The following is a 23215-nucleotide window of genomic DNA, read 5'->3' as shown; positions in this document are numbered from 1 at the left end:
TAAATTAACATGCTGTTCAAATGGGTTACAAGCTATTTTTTTAAGAATTTCACAAAGTGTATTGTAAAAAAGTTCACCCTTTACAAATTATTAAAATCACTACAAGAATTATACACCATTAGCGGCGACACCATTAGCGGCGACAGGCCAAGTGTATGTAAGTCTATGAATGTATGTATGTTGGTGTATGTTAGTATGTCAAATGTATAATGTAGGTGTATATTAGTTAGGAAATACCCTCCTTGAATTTAAATTCTGATTTAAAACATAACAAACATAGAAAATACCCGCCAAAATTGAAATCACCATTTAAAACAAAAGGAGCTAACAAAATGAAGAGCATTACATATTTAAAAAATTGTGCCTGATATTGAATTCATCATGTCAAACATAACGAGCTAAGAAAACACCCAATCGAAATTGAAATCATGATCTAAAACATAACGTTCGGCCCAAAATTTAAAACAATCATTAAGAACATAACAAGCTTAAAAAACTGTGCCCGTGTTTGAATTAATCATTTTAAACATAACGAGCTTAGAAATACCCGTCCGTAATTGATTTAGAAATTAATTTCGGGTTGTCCCCGTTTATCTTGGGACTGCTTTTTGAATACTTTATCTCATTTAGGATGTGAATGTGTATTACATAATTGTTTGTTTAAGAAGGATTCGGATATCATTTTCTCTTTGCTCCTCGGGTATATATATCATTACATATATACTTGGGAGCTAAGAGGAAATGCTGCCGAATTTTTCTTAAAGAAACAATCATGTAATACTCATTCACGTATGAGATAAAGTGTTCAAAAAGTGGGTTTAGCAGCCTACCCTTGTCTTGTTAATCCTAAATTAGATTTTCTTTCAGTTGCATAATGCCTATCGATAAAAGTTGGACTGATTCCCCACGTTATTCACCTCACTACAAGCGAGGACTCAAGTCATTTATCGAGATGTGTGAAAGAGTGATAAAAAACCACGATGAAGTTAGATGTCCGTGTACCAAATGTAAAAATTCCGGCTTAAAAACTATGGCAGAAATGAAATACCATTTGCGTATTAACAGTTTTTGAAAGGAATACACGAAGTAGACCTGTCACGGGGACACAAATCCAATTGCAGAAGTAAAAGATGTTGCGCCACAAGACGGTATGGTAAACGTTATTGAAGACATTAGGGGGGAGCGTATGGAAGAAGATACATACCTTAACCAAGAGAACTCGGATGGAGATAGTAGCGGTGTTGTTGATGATTTTGAAGACCTGGTAAAGGAAGTTGAAACATAATTATATCCTGGTTGTACCAAGTTTTCTTCTATCGAATTTTTAGCAAAGCTTTTGAATATAAAGGATACGTACCATTTGCAAAATGAAGCAGTAGATCGACTCCTCTCGTTGTTGCGAGAGTTAATGCCAGAAGGCAACAAGATTCCCCCTACGTATTATGTAGCTAAGAAGACATTTAAGAAGATTGGTTTGGCATATGAGATGATAGATGTGTGCACAAATGATTGTGCTCTCTTTTGGAAAGAAAACGAGTCCTTGCAAAATTGTCCCGTTTGTAATGAGAGTCGATGGGTCGATAAAGACACAAAAGGCACGAAGGTGGCTCGTAAGGTGTTACGATACTTTCCTTTGACGCCTAGACTACGACGTTTGTATTGTTCAAGGCACAAAGCGAAAGATATGATATGGCATAGTACCGAACGATCGGAAGATGGGACTATGTGTCATCAAGTTGATGGATCTGCATGGCAAGACTTTGATAAAAAGTACCCAAACTTCGCGATGGAGAAACGAAATGTTCGCTTAGGGCTTGCAGCTGACAGTTTTAATCCCTTTAACAACGGTAGTGGATCCTCGACTCATAGCACGTGGCCGGTTATACTCACGACATATAATCTGCCTCCCCGGCTATGCATGCGAGAGTCCATATTCATGTTGACCTTGTTGATTCCTGGCCCTAAATCACCATGGAAAGACATGGATGTTTTCCTTAGACCGTTAGTGGATGAGCTTAAGCAATTGTGGCAGATAGGTGTACGTACTAAAGACGCAGCAACAAACACATACTTCACAATGAAGGCGGCGTTGTTATGGACCATAAATGACTTTCCAGCCCATAGTAGTCTATCAGGTTGGAGCGGACAAGGCTACATGGCATGCCCAACTTGTAACCAAGACACTCCTTCAATACGTGTAACTGGTAAATGTGCTTATGTTGGTCATCGCCGGTTCTTAGATGCCAACCATCGTTGGAGAACAAGTCTCGACTTTAACGGGAGACCCGAGACACGAGACCCTCCGAGACAGTTTAGCCTAGCTGACATAGAAGCTCAACTCGGTCGTTTAATTAATCGTCTACCAGGCAAGCATCCAGATTTTGGAGGTGGGAGGATAACCCGATCAGCTTTCGAGTTGAACTGGTCCAAAAGAAGCATATTTTTTGACCTTGAGTATTGGTCTTCTCTGCAGCTGAAACATAACTTAGATGTAATGCATATAGAGAAAAATGTGTGCGACAGCTTGCTCGGTACTCTTCTAATGAACGATAAGAGCAAAGACACGCCAAATGCGCGGTCCGACATGGAAAAACTAAACATTCGGCCGACACAATGGCTGAAACAATCGGGTGGCAAGTTCTTAAGTCCCTACCCAAAGTACTCATTCAAGTCCGATGATCGAAAACTTTTTTGTCAGTTTATAAAAAATGTTAAATTACCAGATGGGTTTGGATCTAATATCAGTAAGAGGGTGACAGATAACGATGCTAACATTACCGCGTTGAAATCTCATGACTGTCATATCCTCATGCAACGTTTGATACCGATTGGGGTTAGAGGGCTTTTGACTAAAGATACATCTACACCAGTAGTAGACCTTTGTATGTTCTTTAAGCAACTTTACTCTAGAACACTATCGGTGGATGATATGAAGAAAGCAAAGGATGACATTGTTACCATCTTATGCAAGTTAGAGATGATCTATCCACCTGCGTTTTTTGACATTATGGTTAATTTACTTGTGCATTTCCCTGATCCAGCGATTGCGGGAGATCCAGCAGCTTTTAGATGGATGTATCCATTTGAAAGCTACATGAAAAAACTAAAGAACTATGTTAAAAACCCGGCAAGGCCTGAAGGTTGTATAGCTGAAGGTTATGTGTTTGAAGAAGCTCTAACATTTTGTTCAATGTACCTTAAAGATGTTCAGACTAAGTTCAATCACCCAGATAGAAACGATGATGTTGTTGAAAAAAGAAAGTTATGGGTGTTTGAGTCCAAATGTCGTCCTGTTGGCGCAACAAAGGACAAATATCTATCATTCATCGAAAAAAGCAAGATGGAATGGTTTGTCCTTGAAAACTGCGCAGAAGTTAGGGAGTACATGAAGTGAGTGCTTCTATCTTTAACTTTTCATAATCTATTAATTGGTATTTTTCATTCCTTTCTTATATTTGTCATGAATGTAGTGAATTCAAACATACACATCCCCAAGATGATCATAAAACCAAATTTCCGGGATGGTTTCTCCATAAGGTATAATACATATATAACACACATTACTCTACACTTGCTAGGTAATACACATATAATAAACATTATACTCTATATTTGTTAGGTCCATTCGATGAAAACACAAAATTCTCCAAAATTCCACCCGGAGTTGTATGCTCTTTCAATTTGTGCGAAAATGACTGCTTACACTTACACTGCTTGCATAGTCAATAGCGGCCTATCAATACCGGCGACCCTTTACCGGCGACATGTCGCCGGTAAAGGTCAATAGCGGCGACAAATCCGACCAATACCGGCGACACCTGTCGCCGCTAAAGGTGTCCCTTTCTTGTGGTGATCATGAAAGATCTAAGTTAGTTTCTAAAGGTTAATATCGAAGTTCGGATGCTCAAACGTTAATAAGATAAAAGTATCCATTGCTTATTTTATTGATAACAATGTGCTTCTTTGCATAAACAAAACAAAGGAGTCTCAAGTACAAAAACATATGAATGCAAGTATTGTCTTTATTCTAATACACACTGTTAATTAGATAGTCCTTACTTAAATAAGTACATAGAGACTTTCCTTACTGAATCATAAAGGAAGTAATAACATGTATACATACATTCTTCAACCAATTCCAACCACCTTCTACGCCAGTAAGGATTGACCCAAAGAAGTGTTGCAAATCCACACATTGACACAAACCATGTGGAACCAAAACTTCCATAGAATGATGTCATATCCATATCATACCATTTCACGTCATCTCCTTCTTCAATTGATGGGTGAGTTTCCTGTGTTTCCATTGTGCATTTGTTTTCCAATGGTGGCCCACAAAGAAGTGGATTTCCTTCATAACTCTCCTTGGAAAATGTACCAAATTGTGCTTTCATTGGGAGTGTGCCTGATAGGTTGTTGAACGAGACATTGAAAACCTCTAATGAGTTCAGCTTAATCAGTTCGGATGGAACTTTGCCAGACAAATTATTAAAAGAAAGGTCCAAGCTCTCAATACTAGCAAGATTAGAGAATTTAGTTGGAATGGGTCCAGTCAACTTATTGTGAGACAGGTTTAAAACATGAATATGGGTCAACAACCCTAGTTCTTCTGGAATATAACCTGTGAGTTTGTTAGAGGAGAGATCCAATCCTGACATGCTATCAAGAGCGTCACCCTTGTAGGTAAGGGAGATAGCTTTTGTTGTGAACAAAACTTCGTCTTTTATTTTAAACAGATCTTCTGGAAATGTAACTCTGTTCGTTATAATACTCTGATAATAGAAATTTGGTGAATTACGACTTCGACCATCAGTATCATAACCATCTAGATACCTGGTGTGCATGAAAGCTTGGTAACTTGGGCCCCTAATATTTTGTAGACAACTTGGTATTGAGCCAGAAAGAAATTTATTGGATAGATCAATCAGACTCTCATTAGTTAATCGACATAGTTGTTTTGGAATAGAACCACTAAAGTTGTTTTTTCCCAAAAGAAGAATCCTTAAACTGGACAGTTCACCAAGAAATTTAGGAATCATGTGTGACAAGTAGTTGTTGCCTATGTCTAAAGTCAAAACATTTTTCAAGGTACCAAAGGAATTTGGTATTGATCCAGTAAATTTGTTGGAACCCAAATGGAGATGCTCTAAACTTTGAGAAATTAGGCAGGATGGGATGGGCCCTGAAAAACTATTTTGTGAGATATCAAGAAACAACAATGAACCTACAGGTTCAAATGAGGTAGTGATGTTGCTTATCCAACAAGGGTTCAAACCTGTAAAAAAGTTGTTGCTAATATCAACAAGTTGTAGCATAGACCAGAGATCACTGTGTCGAATTTTACCAGTGAAATAATTGTTATCTAAGCAAAGCCTTCCTTTGTCTCCCAAGTTTAAGTTTGTGGAAAGTACCTCGCCATGCAAACTATTATTTGTAAGGTTTAATACGAATAGCTGAGAGAGGTTGGTCAACAACCCAGTTGGTACTTCTCCAGACAACTTATTATGAGATAAATCCAATTCGTATAGTTCAACTAAATCACCGATTGAAGAAGGGATAACACCGTCTAACGAATTTATGGACAAGTTTAAGTAAGTTATATGGGGAAAAAACTTTGGCGTATATCTCGGGATTGAACCTATCATGCGATTTCCAGACATATCCACCCACATTGTATTAGGATTTCTATTTAACGGCATATAAAAGATATTGCCAAATGAGTTGTCCCTTAGATTAAAAACTTCCAGCATTCTGTTATTGTCTATCAACCAATTTGGAAACATCCCCTCCAAGGAGTTGTGTGACAAATCTAGCTTCTTTAACTTGCGCTGGTGAAGTAGAAAGCAAGGAACACAGCTTCTTTTAGGCATTTTTATATTGCAATTTTAAAGCACAAGAACTTTCAACTGGAACATAGGAGTCCAACCTATAGGCTCTTCTGTTTCTACCTCAAACTTGTCATTATCATTTTTAAATGAAACAAACTCAAGCTTTCTGTGATTGGAGAACATGCTAAACGAAAACAAACCCTCAAATTTGTAAATTTGTTACGACTAAAATCAACGTATTCAAGCGATGTGAGATTAGCTATGAGAGATGGTGGAATTTTTCCAGTGAATTGATTTTTAGAGATGTCAAGGAACTTAAGTGATGATAGCCTGTTGAAACTGTTGGTGCACTTGTGTCTGTACTTTGTCTGTATTCGGTCTTATGTAACGATGTCCTGATTTGTGTTGTAAGTTGACCAAGTCAACCATCCTCCGGTTTGACTTGGACAACAGATTGTATGTTGAGAGATGTTCTGATCGAAGGATGATGTAGAGATCGAAGGATAATTTGGATCCTTCGATCTCATCGAAAGATATGCTTCGAACGATAGACCTCGAAAGACTATCCTTCGAGGTCCCTGCTTATCCTTCGAAAGCATTGTATCCGAAAGATGATCCTTCGGCCCATCTTTCGGATCCTTCGACCAGACCTGCTGAGCTGGGTATATATACCCATGCATGTGTTGAGTTTCGGCAGACAGACACACAGACAGAAAGAGAGAGTATTCTTTGAGAGCATTCTGTCCAAACTCACACACACATCTTAGAGAGTTTATAGAACACTTCTGTAAACATTGAGCTTGTAACCGAACCCTCATTGCATTAATACAAGTTGTGTTAATCGGTGAACTTGTGTGTTTGTTTCTCTACTTGCTACTAACTCGGTTTGCTTGCTAGCTTGGATTCCGCACTTGCTAGTAGGTTTGTATAACAAGGTTTAGGTTCGTACTCCTCCGCGAAACAGGGACCTACAAGTGGTATCAGAGCTTGGCTCTTTACCTTGTTTAAAACCGGGTTTTTACAAGTTGTGGTGTGTTGAAACACTTGGTTTTGCACCTGTTTTTACTTGTTTTCTTGTTTTTTCTTTGAGTAAAAACGTGTCTAAACTAACCGGGAGTGTTTAAAGTGGGGTTGGGTAACTTGAAAAATTGTTTTAAGTGATTTTGAATTTTCCGGCTATATTCCGGTTCAAAATTCCGGTGACTGGTGTTGTTGTCATTTTTGGCAAACTTTCAAAGTTGGTGGTGAAAGGACAGCCTGCACATCCTTTCTGCCGAAAGTTGACTTACCTACCCATCACCTTTTCACCAACCCGTCACATCTGTGTCAGTGTGTCAGTGCACATTCGAAAGATATCCTTCGACATCGAAAGATATCCTTCGACATCGAAAGACCATCCTTCGATCAGTGACAGCTCGATAGATAAACATCTTTCGAGTAGTCCTTCGAAGTTCGAAACACATCTTTCGATCAGGGAATCTTTTTGAAAGATAGTTGTTTTATCTCGAAAGATAAGGATCTTTCAAGTGTGAATCTTTCGAGATTTTGAGTCTTTCGAAGCCAGTGCTCGAAAGTCAACAGTGATCCTTCGAACACTGTTGATCATTCGAACAAGTGTGATCCTTCGGAAGTTAGCTATTCGAAAGATAAGTGTCCGAAAGATAGGGATTTGACTCGAAAGATAAGGATCTTTCAAAAGGGAATCCTTCGAGTTCTTGAATCTTTCGATATTATTGTTCAAGACTCAACAGTAATCTTTCGAGTACTGTTGATCCTTCGAACAATAGTTGATCTTTCGATTGTGGTCAGTTTATTGTTAACAAGTTTCTGTGATCTCAGATCTTGCAACCAGGATCCTTCGGCTGTGTGATCTTTCGGGTGGCTATTATCCTTTGAGACATTGATATAGTTTTCATTTTTCTGATCAAAAATGAATCCAGCATGGGGTAATCCGTCAACTGCAGAGAGCAGTACGTTTTCTGCAAGATCCAGTGTGCCATGCAATTCTGATATGTATTTTGGAACTTCCAGTACTTCGTTTGCAAGACCCGTTTCACATGCTCCATTAAAAACGGAGTACGTCACAATCACAGATTGTTTTGGCAATCCAAAACTAGTTCCTGTAAAGCCAGCTCCCACCACAGACATGTATGGAAATCCATTACCCCCAGTTGCCGTGCAACACCATTATTCTACTGTAGAATCGTCATTTCTTAATCCCAAGAACAGTAGTCAGACAAAAACGGCGTTGTACGCTGAAATTGTCAAAGATGTCAGCAATGGTGGATCCTCGGGGAATGATGACAGTTCTGAACATGTTAGAAGTTCAGGTGAAGATGTTTCAACTTCAGTGGAAGGTGATACAACTTCAAGTTCAAGTGAGGATGGATCTGAATGTGAATCATCAAGAGAGATTGTTGATTCTGATGCAGAAAGGCCAACACCTGAGAGTAATTCCAGTCAGGTATGTGTTGATGAACCAACTGCTGTAGATTGTGATAATTGTGCTAGATTAAAGGCAAACATGTCTGAGTTGCAAGGCAAACATGATGCTTTACAAGCTAGTTTGTTTGACTTGCAAGACAAACATGTTTCATTGAATGCCAAGTGGTGTGAATTGCAAAGCAAACACGAAGCTTTGCAAGAGAAATATGATGTGACATTTATCCACAACCAGAAGTTGACCGTGGATCTTTCAAAATGCACAGAAGCCAATATGTTTTATGAAAACCATGAAAAAGAATTTAAGTCAATGATTGAGACGTTAAAGAAAGATAAAACTGAATTGACTAAAATGGTTTCCAGAAAACAAACGGAAATTAATTTGTATATCTCACGTCTTGAGACAATGCAAAAAGAAATGGCTTGTGTGAAAACCGAAAGTGATGCGATCCAACTTAAGCTAGATAGTTATTTGAGCTCTAGCTATGTGTTGGATCACATCATTGACGTTCAGAAAGAAAAACGGGATGTCACATGCATAGGATATAAGAAATGTCCACCACCTGTGAGACACAATTATGATGCGATGCCTGACGAGGAGGATAGAGTGTTCTTCGAACAATCTGTTCCTCTTGATGTGAAGGAGTTTGCAGCAGGACTCGGATACCAGAAAGAAGTATCCTCAGATTCAAATGTGTCAGCAGATACATCTGTAACTGCTGAACAGAAACAGGATCCTCCAGTTGTGATTGAGGATGCTGATTCGTCTGATGATGAATCTGATAATGCTGTCCCAGCAAAGTCTGATGCGGTAGTCAAAAATGAGGACATACCTCTTGAGAATCACATTCTATGTGATCCCCCTGCAAAACCCGCTAAGACTGTTGCAATCGAGTCCTCGTCTGAAAAAGAGTCGGAGGGTGTGAACTTGCTGTACACTCTCGTTGGTAATGATAAAATCTACTCTGACAAAGATTTTCCTATTAAAAATGTTAATCAATCTTTAATAAGTAAAGTCTTTGAAGATTCGACAAGTAAGTTTTTGGGAAAGACAGGACCACGTGTTACAGTTACACAGTGTCCTCCAATCCCAAGGGCTGAAGTTCGAAAACAATTTGGCAACAAGAAATTACCAGCAATGCCAAAACAGCAAAATCACACCAAGCCCAAAGGAAAGGCACCGGCTCAAGTCCAGAAGAAGCCGAATCAAAAGAAGAAGAAAAATGTTAACTTTGTGAAATCGACGGGAACAGACAAAATTGAAACGTTTGAAAATAAATCTAACTTAGATTTTGTCAAGAAAGCTACTGTTTTGAAAAGAAATGAACAAAACAGTTCACAGCCTAGTACCTCGGGTTCACAAAGTTCAACATCATCGGCTAAGAGAACACATGATGCTTCGGGGATTGTTGAACGAAGATATTGTTTTGAGTGTGGAACAATTGGACATATCATTCGAAATTGTCCATATCTTCATAAGCTGAAAGCAAAGGTTGATGATCCCCGTGAACAAAATCGTGCCGCCCAAGAGAATAGTAAAGGCAAACAGGGCGAAAACAAGAAAAAGGTTCGGAAGATAAACCTCGTGAAATCAAGAGGGACTGATAAAATTGATACTTCCAAAAACAAATCCAACAAGGATTTTGTTAAACAAAGTAAAATTTTGAAAAGAAACAGTCAAAACAACTATACACAACACACAAACGGTTGTGATGTAGGACCAAGTACCTCAAGATCACGAAGTTCATCATCCGGCTATTGCAGTTATGATACTCCGAGGTTTGTTGAGCGGAGATCATGCTTTGAATGCTGTGAGTATGGGCACATCATTAAGAATTGTCCATATCTCACCAAAAGAAAGACAAAAATTGATGCCCCCCATGGTAACAATTACCATAAAAGATCTGTTTCACCAAAACAGGACCCTCGTCTTGTTAAACAACGAGCAAAGAAACAGAAAAAGAAACAAAGAAAAGAAGTTGAAAAGTTTTTAAAACCGGAGATTATCCAAACAAAATCTGTTAAATCAGATGTTAAACATGAAAAACAGAAAGAGATTTGGATACCAAAACCGGTAACTGTTTCAGGGGGAGCTACATCAATTCCGAATCATCGGGAAATGGATGTTACAATTCTCGATGATGACGGACGACCCAAGTCTGTGAAGGCTTGGGTCCCACTCTCCAACTAATCTCTGAGTGAGTGTGCAGGAAATTCCAGGAGGAACTATTAATAGTCTTAGGATTGTTGATAGTGGAATGTCCTTGCACAAGATAGGCGACAGAAGAAATTGTTGCCTTTGATGGAGAGAGAGAAAAGAAAAAGAGAATGTGGCTGAATGAAGTTGCAAAATTTGACCAAATGAAGAACGTGCCAAAAATTTGGTCATTATGGTTTTTGATCGGGTCCACAGGAACGAATGAAGTGAAATGTGTGTCGATGCCTTGGCGTGGATTGAACATCCGCACACCATTTCTGAAAGAGAAAGTCAAGACCTTCGCTGGTACAATGTGGAAGACCAGCCGGACCCGGAGGTTTATGAGCTTGTTGCTGTCAAGAGATTTCTCAGTAGCTGCACATTCGACCTTGAAGTTCACACCGGGTGAATATTAAGTTGGGGGAGTGCTTAGATTCCTTGCAATGCACGGAACAGTTGCAGGATACGCCTTTAAATCCTTAATCTCTCCTATACTTGTCGATATTTTAGCTGCTTTGTGAATTGTTATTATCTCGTACAGCACTCTTTGACCTGACACGTTGATCTCGGATATCACCTCACACGTGATTGTTTCAATGTGAAACTCATCAATGTTGTCATGGTTCGCACCGCTTACCGACATGCCAACTCATTTTTCCAAAATTTGTTAAATCTTTTCTGATAAAACTTAATTTTGGTAAACGGCATTAAGGTCAAGCAAGAGTAAAACCAGCATCGGAAAATCATTTTTGTAAATAACTTTGTGTTTTAAATTTGTCTTAGTTTATTGATTTTAGGGGGAGTAAATCCAAAAATCAGAAAATCCAAAAACATCGAAAAATTTCAAAAACACAAAAACAATAGAAAATCAAAAATGAGTTTCCTGGCGAGCAAAAGAGAAAATGATAGTACATCAGTGGTCTATCCTAACCTCTTTAAACCTTAAATGCAAAACGATAAGCAGCTCTATATAAGATGTATCGGTAGGCTCACAATCATTTTAAAGTGTGCAGGGTGATATAAATCTTAATCGACTGAAGATCAGGTGGGAACCATTCATTGGCATATGGTCTTAGTACCGAAATTTCGTTTGATAGATTGCCGAGGTTCTGAGATATTCGGTCTTTATGCTGCTTATCATCTGGGTATCATGGTTGTATCTTTTACCGAAAAATAACGGGGACGCAAGTCTAGATCTTCCATGATACTATACATACGTGTACATATTGCATACTGCATTCGACCTCAATAAGTGATAAACAATCACATGTCCATATCAAATAAGTGATAAAATATCACATTTATCCGGGTGTCAAGTTCGTCTCTCTGCTGTACGGAAGTACTGACCTGTTCACGGACTTGCACCTGTGCCCTCATGCATACGAAAATCAAGTTCCTCATCAATAAGTGATTATATCACATAGGACTTGTTTTCAAAACAAAATAAGTGAGTATCTCACAATTTTATACGGTCAAACAGATGATAATCGGTATACTCACCGGTAAGATGAACACTCGTGCATACCTTGATACGGGAATGTGTCGTGATGTGGATGAACACCGGTCGGTAAGTATAAATCATACCTTAACGTATCCTCTAAACATGATTACATCTGATAAGTTGAGCTTAAGTGGACAACAATACCGATAATTGTTATAGGATGCTTATCTTAATGTTAACTAACTAAACAACAAGAGTGTTTTGGCATGACCGTACACTGATATGATTCTCTTACCCTCGAAACTCGCAAAAAGAATGTTTGTATATATTTATTTACTGCTTAACTTTTATTATTTCTTTTAAACAGTTTCGTCGTTTGGTGCATATCAGCACGACATTAGCGGTGATGTCGTTTGATAACACTCAAAGGATTTTAAATTGTTGTCTTTTAATTTCAAAAATACCAAAAAGATTTTAGGCTTGTTTTAATATAAACTTTATAAAAGCCAAAAAGATTTTATTTCTGCTTTATTTTCGATCGTACGATGTTGGAGCTCAAGTCTTCGTTACCTGAAACCTGACTGAAAACCAAACTGACTAAATCTTCATAAACGGTCGAAATTTGCATGTTTTGAAAGTTAAAAACTAAAATTGACAAATTTTATTAAACTTTCAAACTGTCGGACGGTGTTTGATTTTGACATGGTCACTCGTGTGTCATTTGTTTATACTATTCCAAGCAGTTGTTCTCATTACGCGTTTAGATTTCTTGCATGTGCAGATTCTAAAGGCTAGGAGAACATGGTCGATGACAAGCCTTGGAATGAAGACACGACGAGAAGGCGCTCAAAAGATGAAGATGATCGAGTTGCCGCTGGCCATCATCAACACCACAAGGATCTCACTTCATAAAGATAAAGTCTTTTCACGAGCATAACTCAAGGGGGAGCTTATGTTAAGGGGGAGTTTGTCAACACACTTCCTACATGATACGGGTAGTTTGTTGATACACTTTCTACTTTCAAGACGTGAAGACTTTGAAGATCCTCCGACATTGAAGACATGATAGGACATCAGAGTTTTGAAAACCTGAAGACCAAAGACCGTCGAAGTTCAAGACGAGTCTACACTTTTAGAAGAACAAGACAAAGCTTAGAGATCAAAGACAAAGCTACAGCCAAGGGGGAGTTTGTTGGTGCACTTGTGTCTGTACTTTGTCTGTATTCGGTCTTATGTAACGATGTCCTGATTTGTGTTGTAAGTTGACCAAGTCAACCATCCTCCGGTTTGACTTGGACAACAGATTGTATGTTGAGAGATGTTCTGATCGAAGGATGATGTAGAGATCGAAGGATAATTTGGATCCTTCGATCTCATCGAAAGATATGCTTCGAACGATAGACCTCGAAAGACTATCCTTCGAGGTCCCTGCTTATCCTTCGAAAGCATTGTATCCGAAAGATGATCCTTCGGCCCATCTTTCGGATCCTTCGACCAGACCTGCTGAGCTGGGTATATATACCCATGCATGTGTTGAGTTTCGGCAGACAGACACACAGACAGAAAGAGAGAGTATTCTTTGAGAGCATTCTGTCCAAACTCACACACACATCTTAGAGAGTTTATAGAACACTTCTGTAAACATTGAGCTTGTAACCGAACCCTCATTGCATTAATACAAGTTGTGTTAATCGGTGAACTTGTGTGTTTGTTTCTCTACTTGCTACTAACTCGGTTTGCTTGCTAGCTTGGATTCCGCACTTGCTAGTAGGTTTGTATAACAAGGTTTAGGTTCGTACTCCTCCGCGAAAAGGGACCTACAGAAACATTCTGGTAGGTTTCCATCAAACATGTTGGCACTAAAATCCATTTGCTTGAGGTTCTTTAACTCAATCAACGTATTCAAGCGATGTGAGATTAGCTATGAGAGATGGTGGAATTTTTCCGGTGAATTGATTTTTAGAGATGTCAAGGAACTTAAGTGATGATAGCCTGTTGAAACATTCTGGTAGGTTTCCATCAAACATGTTGGCACTAAAATCCATTTGCTTGCCCTATCAAAACAGAGAGAAATATGTTTCACCATTCAAGACAAAAAATGGCTTGCACTTGCACGGATATTAACAACTAGTGGGCAAAAGTAATGTAAAAAGAAAATTGTAACAATGAGAGACTATTGAAAGAGAATGACCCATTGAGACTATTGAAAGAAAATTTTAACTCACACAACCCTATCATAACTTACCATTAGTTAATGACCCATTGAGACTATTGAAAGAAAATGAGAGAGCTTTAAAAGAAGATAAGAGCTTTATTGTTGACGGGATGCTTCCAACAAAATTGTTTCCACTCAAATCTAAGATCTCAAGACGGTGGAAAGACGCTAAAGCTACATGAAATACACAAGAGGATATAATTAGATAGACGGATTACTAAAAAAAGACTAAAATATTATAACGAGTCAAGATAATTCAAGCTCGGTATTATGGATCAGTTCATTGAATATTATTAAGGAAAAATTACAAGTTTTAACCTTTATCTTTATATCATATTTCAGGCGGTGTCATTTTTAACGAATGTTGATAGACGATTTACTTTACTAGGTATTTTGTTGCAAGTTTAGTCTTTTACACCCAACGTAGTTAAAAAAACCTTGTTAATTGTTGGGTGTAAAGGACTAAACTTGCAACAAATACTTAGTAACGGATAGCACCTGTCAACAATTAACAGGGTTTTTTAACTGTGTTGGGTGTAAATGACTAAACTTGGAACAATATACCTAGTAAAGGACACCGGCTGTCAACATTCGTTAAAAAGGAAACCGCCTGAAAAGTAGTATAAAGATAAAGGATAAAACTTCTAATTTTTACTATTATTAATGAAGATTATAAAGATTTATATCACTTTTAAGTTTTAACAACTCCTTTAACAAATATAAGTTGTGTTTATTAAATATTATTATTGAATAGTATAGCAAAAAATTATAGACCACTTTTAACAACTCCTTTAACAAATATAAGTAAAACATCTAAATTAGAAAAAAAAATACCTATGAAAAGATGAACTAGTTTTAAGAGTTACCGACATAATATGAGGGATAAGAGTGTGGACGGTAATCATTGAAGCCGGTTAGGATAAATTATTTTTATTGATAAATTAAGTTGGAATATTTTTGTTCTTCCTTATTTAAGGTTCAGACCGGTCAGTGGGAGCATAAAGCTAGGGTCACGTGACGTTTTAAAAAAATAAATAAAAAACAATTAAAATTCAACAACCGATTAAACAAACTCATTCAACAACAACCAACCAAGAGCCGTCACGCCACACCTCCCTCCCCTTCATGCCGGTGGATTCTTCATGCATTCCCCTCCAAGCCATGGCACGGGGTGGTGTGACGGCGTGGTGGAAGGCTCCATGCCACCTTCCTGCCCAACAGGCCATACGTCAAATCCCCCAATCAATTTTAAATGTCTATAACTTTTTCATACAACATTTAAAAAAAGTCACTATGATAACGAAGGTTTTTTGTATTTAATATGAGTGAAATATTATTATATATAAAAATAAAAAAAATCATTTTTACTAAGTTTTCATTGCATTGGGTAAATATTTTAGTTATTGTGTCTTTCAACTAGGTTTTGGTCATTACATTTTTATTAGGGTTTCTACACATTGTGTTACTATTAAAATTTACAACCAAATGTTAATTTGAGTTATGTCTATTGCGCTTTTATGAGAATGTATAACACAATGTATGACAGAATGATGATAGGGTTATCTTTGAGTTATATATATATATTTGTTATAGGTTATGATTATTGTGTTCTACATCTAGGTGAGTTTTTTTATGCATTGTGTTATAGGTTATCGTCTTTGTGTTTAGTCTGCTATCCATTGTGTTATAATATATTATCCATTGTATTTTTGTTTTGTTGTCAACTGTGTTTTAACTATTTTGTTCATTGTATTTTAGCCTATTATTCATTATGTTTTTAGTATGTCTGCTATTCATTGTGTTTTTACTCTATTGTCCATTGTATTACACTCTGATGTTAAATGTGTCCTATATCTGCTGTTATCAGTTGTGTTTTTAGTCTACTTTGTATTGAGTTTTTAGTTTTATAATCATTGTGTTTTATGTTACGTCCATTGTGTTTTAGTATCTTGTATATTGTGTCTTTTATCTGTTGTCATCGATTGTGTTTTTAGTCTAATTTCCATTGTGTTTTTTGTTTGATACTAATTGTGTTTTACGTAATGTCCATTTTGTAATACGCAACTGGGTATTTGGATTTTGTTAAAAGTATATCAATAGGGTACTCGTGTTAAAGATCATAAAACACTCGATTTTATGATATAATTTTCTTTTTTAAACAAATGACATATAAAAAAGTTACCGACGGTTAAAAAATAGTAAATTAACATATGAATTGCATGTGTATATTATTTTTTTCTCGTGGACAAAATTACATTTCTCACTTGATTCCTTCTTGCCCACTTGTCACTCTATGGTTTCTTACCCTTCTTATTTTTTAACCTATTTGTATTATAACTCAACCGATCATATTCTACCTATAGTTTAACTAAAAAGCACACTTTTCAAAATTTATCTATCATTTTAAAAACCTTTCAGATCTCATCCACCATTTTTATATGGGGGAGACCATTTGCACACTTGGTGTGTAGATAGTCAGCCCAAAAAGGTTTTTTTTCCTATTTGCACACCCTACAGTGTCAAGCTGTGGTCAAAGAGTGACGTTTTGGTCCGGTCAACCAGACAAAAACTGACGGGTGTTTGACGGGTCTGTTGACCAGAACAAAACGCCGATCTTTGCCCGTGTTTTGATCCTGTCAACCAGACACCTGGTTAGTCTTTTGTCTGGTTGACAGGACCAAAACGCGGCAAAAGCTCAGGGTTTTGATCCGGTCAACAGACCCGTCAGACACCCGTCAGTATTTTGTCTGGTTGACCGGAGCAAAACGCCGCGCTTTGGCCACAGCTCAACACTGTAGGGTGTGCATATAGGACAAAAAAGCCCTTTCTGATGTGCATATAGGCATTTGGGTGTGCCAATAGGTACACCCTTTTATATTTATCTTTCTCACAAGTATTTAGTTTATTATATTCCTGGTTTTCATAAACTCACAACAATTTGATGGAAGATGAATAGTATTTTTTATTTGTAAAAAACTATTGTAGCAATTTGTCAAATTATAAAAATATCGTGTAGATTTGGTGATTCTGATGTGGAGTAATAAGGTGAGATATGGTAGGGTGGTTGTAATTTCTGAAAAATAAATGCTATTCATTGCGGATGCTATTAGGCTATTAGCTAAGGGGTATGGGGGTATGAGATGCGTCATGTATTGTCACCTAGGATGGTGGATGATTTGCTACACCACCCTCATTAGACAACCCGTAGTTGGGCGTTTTTTTTAAATTGAAAAAAAAAACGCCCGGAAACGCCCATATACCCATTACGCCCGGCGTTATTTTAAAAAAAAATTCAAAACTTTGATTTCGGCGTTTTAATAACAACGCCTAATAGCTTTGCATGTGACCAATCAATGGTCTGAAAACCCCACCTTTGCATGTGACATGTGTTTGACTAGGCAATCAACATTAGTTTCCTTTTTTTTAATAATTGGAAGGGGCATTATTAGGCATTATTCCCACTACACCACTTTTGTAATAATGCCCCATGTTGACTAGAATGCCACGTGTCGGATAATGCCCCATGGTGGGGGCATTATTTTTGTTCACCACTACACATGGTCTTAGGGAATCACCATGGTTAGTATGGAATTTCTTACATTTATGAGGATAACGAGGAGACCATATATTTGGATATTATTTATCATTTAAACCATGACAACCATGCTCCCCTTTCCTTAATTAATTAAATATAGTTTACATAAAATAAATTCAAGAGTAAGTTACGTTTTTAGCCCCTGTGGTTATATCACTTTTACTATATTGGCCCAAAATAAGGATTTTTAACAGATTTGCCCCTGTGGTCCCTATAACTAACCGTTTTGGCCCCTAAATCTTACCAAACCCAAACTCTGGTTAATTATTAGGCACATGATGGGCACATGATGGGTAATATGGTAATTTCCTCTCTCCCACATATTAAAAACATATTAAATGAAGATCTGTGTTTATCTTTTGCTTAGGCATTATTTAATTTACTAGCAACATTGGTGATGACTGTGGGTCAAACTCCCCCCATATATATATATATATGTATATATATATATATATATATATGTATATATATATATATATATGTATATATATATATATATATATACAAAAGCCCTAAATTCCCATCAACCTTCTCCACTTCTTACCCAGATCTCATCATCTTCAACCATCATCATCATCCCCTCATCCTCCACTTTTTGCACTGCAAATCCAGATGAAGAACCATCATCATCATCCCCTCATCCGCAGCCCACCTCATCCGCAGCCCATGATCTTCGATTTCCCGCAATATGCAATAGCCCTTACATCTGGCATTGAACTGCTCTGATCTTCGATTTCCCCCAATATTCAATTGCCCTTACATCTGGGATTGAACTGCTCTAATCTTCGATTTCCCCCAATATCCGCAGCCCATGATCTTCGATTTCCCCCAATGATCTTCGCAAATCCAGATGAAGAACCATCATCATCATCATCCCCTTACATCCGCAACCTCATCAGCAGCCCATGACTGTACTGCTCTGTTTCTTCTGTTATATGAGTGAATCGACTGATTTGGTTTAGTTGCCTAATATGCTCGATTAGAAATCACAAGTCAGTCATCTATGATTTGGTTTAGTTGCCTAATATGCTCCGATTGCTTGTGCTTGTTGACTGTACTGCTTCTGATGCTCGTGCTTGTTGACTGTAGTGCTCTGTTTCTTCTGTTTATCTTTTGAATTTTATGATGGCTTTTGATCTGTGTTTGAAGTTTATGTGGGGATGATGATGATGGTTGAAGATGATGATGTTCTTTAAAGATCTGGGTTAGATTTAATTGAAGATATGGGGATGATGATGATGGTTGAAGATGATGAGATCTGGGTTAGATTTAAATAAGATCTGGGGATGATGATGGTTGAAGATGATGATGTTCTTGAAAAATCTTGGCTGAAGATGATGATGTTCTTGAAAAATCCGGGTTAGATGATGATGGGAGGGAAAATTACCAATTTACCCATCATGTGCATGTCATGTGTCTAATAATTAACTAGGGTTTGGGATGGATTTAGCCTCAGGGGTCAAAATAGTTAGATATAGGGACCACAAGGGCAAATCTGTTAAAAAATCTTATTTTGGGCCAATATAGTAAAAGTGATATAACACAGGGGCCAAAAACGTAATTTACTCTAAATTTAAAATAAAACTTGGATTGTGTTTTGGATCATGACTACATTTTATAGGGTGGTTGATTTGAGTGTAGAGTGACATGGTTTGGGTCATGACCACATTTTATAGGGTGGTCATGATCACAACATTGTGACAGCAAAGTTGGAAAGCAAAGAAGTGCCTACCTTCAATCGGTATAGGTCCACTAAAATGATTTTCGTTCAAGATGAGGACTTGCAAGTTAGGTATACTGGGAACTACTGCAAAACAAAAAAAAATAAAAGAAAATATAAAAGAAAAGAAAAGAGAGAGAGAGAGAGAAAGGTAGATAAATGCAATTCAATTAAAAGCTAATAAAAAAAACGACATAAACATACCATTACCAAAAAGTCTTCCTGTTATGCCAGCATAGCCCAAATCAAGAAATCTTAGGGATGGAAAAGCAACCATAGATCTCATGAAGTCACCATTGAACTCGATTTCGACAAGACTCAAGTGCACTAGGTTGCTCAATTTGGTACCTAAATGTCCAATTAAGACAATGATTAGCTAGACATGTGAAAGATCAACACAAAAGAAGGCAAGCATGTGACACAAACATACCGAGTTTTTTCTCAAAAGAGTGTAGGTGGAAAAATATTTACCAAAATGGGTGATATGAAAAATAATTACCAAAATAGATGTTTTGCAATGACTTTTTTCTCAAATTGGTGAGGGTGGAAAAAATATTTACCAAAATGGGTGATTTTTAAAAACAAATTATTAAAATGAGTGTTATTTCTTATTTCTTTATTATTAACTAATCTATTATATTTTTTTCTTTTTTTTTCCAATTAACCTAATACGTTTTTAATCTATTTTCTCCAAACAATTACTCTTTATATTGTATTTACTTTTTAACCAACCAAAATATAATTCTTTTTTCATAACATTTTTTCCTTTTATTTCCTTTTACATTTATGTGAGCTAAATCATTCTAATTTTAGAGATGTAAACAATCACTAAAGTAGCAAGTTCATGTTCATTTATTTAACGTTAATCGAACAAACAATCAAACACAAACATGGTTTTCTTTTTTTGTAAACGAGGCATGTGTTCATGTTTACATCAACCCATTGTTAACAAAATTTATGTGACTTTAGGAAATACTATATTAGGGGTTTTCATTTGAATTGGTAATCAACTACACAAACAATAGTAAATGAAAAATTAATCTTAAAAAAATTAAATTAAAACAGTAAATGAGAGGTATTAGCACTCAGTTTGTTTTAACATGGGTTTCATTATAAAAAAAAGAAAAAATATATATATAATAATTAATAAGTTAGTTAAAAAAATCTATATAATGAGTTAGATGGAAGAAAAGAATATAATGTGATAGGCTGATTAAATAAAAATAGAAGAATTATAACAGATTAGTTAAAAAATAAAGAAATATAGAAAAAACTCCATTTTGGTAATTATTTTTCAAATCACCTATTTTGGTAAATAAGTTTTTCACCAACACCCTTTTAGAAAAAAACTCCAAACATACCATTACCGAAAAGTCTTCCTCCCAATGAACAATAGTCTAAAGAAAGATATCTTAGAGATGGAAAAGCAGCCATGGACCTCATGATGTCATCACTAAACTCATTGCCCTCAAGATTCAAGTGCAGCAGGTTGCTCATGGAACCTGAATTTGAGGATGAATACACGAATGATTATCTTGGCTTTTTCTTCTTGTTAAAGTCTTTTTAGATGTGATCTCAATTACATAAATAATCATCATTTTATGTTTTTTTTCTTGTTAAAATTGTTTCTTCTTGTAAACGTATTAGCATTTAAAATCGCACTTTAACAACTTAACCATTTAATGTGAGTGACTTAAGACCGGACCCTCTCAAGTCAAGTGTTGTTAACTCTTTCAAGGAAGATAACTCTGCAAAAAAATTATATAAGTTAATAAATAGCAGTAAAAATGAGATATAACATTTTAATTGTATTCTTTATGATGAGAATTTCACAAGATATCTACATACCTTGCATTGGAAAAGAACTTCCGAGTCTAAATTAAGCGCTAAGATCAAGAATATTGAGGGATGGGAGGAAACTTAGGCATGATATAATACTCTTGTTGAAATAGTTACCTCTAAGAGATACACTCTCTAGTCTTTCCAATCTCATTAGGCACTTACAAGCTGTAAAATTGATTAGAAAAAGTATCGTCTTATATGTTTGTAGTACCAGATGAATTGAGGAATGAGGCTTTCATTCTCCTTTTACCTTGGATACTTGGTGTTTCGGAATAGTTTCCACCTAAATCCAACTTCTCCAGGTAAGTCAAATGACATAATTCTGTAATACAAAATAAAACAATTATTCATACTTTCATAATTAGGTTATCAATTTTTATACTATTCAAACTATTTTTCTTTCACAGGCATGATCATGATCCAAGTTACACCATGAAATGAGCGACACTATGTAATCAATAAACAAGGTTTCAACGTTTAACAAATATGAGCTCTCCAAAACTCTCCCTCTCTCTACACTCTTTCTCTAGCTCATTCAAGCTCACCTTACAAGTGACAAAGAACAGTTGTTTATAGTAACACAAGTGAAGACCCAAACGATAGAGACATGCTAAACGACAGTCTCACAGTCGTTTGGACTTGTCCTCAAATGACAGTCCATTGTGGATCCAAACGAAGGTTAATAAGCATGGAGTCCTAAACGACAGTCCTTGTATTCTTCTATTGGATCCAAAGCGACAGTCACTTATGCACAGGACCATGTTTGTATAGATTGGGCCTTGTTATTGACAATGGCCCAAGTCTTTCTTCATCAAATGTCCATGTTTGTCTTTATAATATATCAATCGTTAGCCCATGTACTCTTTAAAGTCACTTGAATCTCTGTTCTCTGAGTCACACGACAGAAGAACGTCGTCGACGTCGGTCGAAAACCAAACCGTCACTAGCCACATCCACAAAAATGCATCAACAAACTCCCACTTGAATGTTGCTGGTGATGGTTCATTCTTCACACTATCAGATCTTCAAAAATCTTAACTGGATTTATTAATCAATAATAAACCCACACAACACTACAATAATCTGGATGGTATTCTAAGCAAAGGATTCAAGCTCTCTAAAACCTTAAGAAAACCATTAACCACAAAAATCCTTTTTCTTGCACTATTTATAGCTATGGGCTATGAGGCCTTAGGCTCTTAACTGGGCTTAAATCACCATTAGGGCCCTAATTACATGTTCAAGCTGGGCGACCATAAATACAAGTAATTACATCTAAACCAAAATGATTAATTGAGCTAACTGTGAAAATACGCATCAACAAACTGTCCCTTGGCATTAGCTCGATATGTCTTTAAACTCTTTTCTAGCGACAAGCTTCTGAAAGTTCATTGCTTCATCTTCGTACTTCTTGTCGAACAAGATTTTGTTGTCCTCAGAATCTACAAATCATTCTTTGAGAAATTTATTAAATTGAGTTAATCAAATATACTAAGAACCTATACCTTTGTGTTGGTCTCAAAAACTGCTTGTGTAGTTAACCCATCATACCACCACCATTTGAAATCTTTGACGAGGAAGTGTTGCTTGATCTTGTTGAAAGGCGCCGTTTCCTTAACCATAACTAGTGGATAAACATATGAAACCCACAGCTTATTTGTAACATGATGTTTTCTCTACCTCTCCTTAACAACCTTTGCCTCAGTCAGTGTAATTTTATCCCAACCATGTGCACTTTCTCTTCGAATAACCTCAGCAATGTGATGACCAAGAGTATTAACTATATGATTCACGAGAGGAATTTGTGCTAACGTGTTAAGCGTATTGGCAGGAAGACTATTGTGCCTGCCAAAGCTTTGTGATCTGATGTTGTTGGCACCAACAGTACAAGTTCTTTTTGTTAAACTTCTAACCATCTCAGTTCGGCCACTATGT

General features: G+C 36.7%; 1 protein-coding gene and 2 long non-coding RNA genes across 3 annotated transcripts; all 3 read right to left on the bottom strand.

Moving 5' to 3' along the window:
* Nucleotides 1-4055: 4055 nt before the first annotated feature.
* Nucleotides 4056-5870, bottom strand: LOC110932913 (receptor like protein 21). Its single transcript, XM_022176165.1, has one exon. The coding sequence runs from the start codon at nucleotides 5868-5870 to the stop codon at nucleotides 4056-4058; it is 1815 nt and encodes a 604-aa protein (XP_022031857.1).
* A 13573-nt stretch (nucleotides 5871-19443) lies between these two features.
* Nucleotides 19444-20863, bottom strand: LOC118491711. Its single transcript, XR_004892036.1, has 3 exons — nucleotides 20800-20863; nucleotides 19643-19786; nucleotides 19444-19525 (listed from the first exon to the last, which is right to left on the bottom strand). It is a non-coding gene; the product is annotated as an uncharacterized LOC118491711 (long non-coding RNA).
* Nucleotides 20864-20876: 13 nt separating this feature from the next.
* LOC110932912 lies at nucleotides 20877-21564 on the bottom strand. Its single transcript, XR_004892037.1, has 4 exons — nucleotides 21531-21564; nucleotides 21287-21445; nucleotides 21115-21186; nucleotides 20877-20940 (listed from the first exon to the last, which is right to left on the bottom strand). It is a non-coding gene; the product is annotated as an uncharacterized LOC110932912 (long non-coding RNA).
* Nucleotides 21565-23215: the final 1651 nt, after the last annotated feature.

Source organism: Helianthus annuus, chromosome 4 (genome assembly GCF_002127325.2).
Source record: "Helianthus annuus cultivar XRQ/B chromosome 4, HanXRQr2.0-SUNRISE, whole genome shotgun sequence".
Classification (NCBI taxonomy): Eukaryota; Viridiplantae; Streptophyta; class Magnoliopsida; order Asterales; family Asteraceae; genus Helianthus; species Helianthus annuus.
This window is presented reverse-complemented; position numbering and strand designations above follow the sequence as displayed.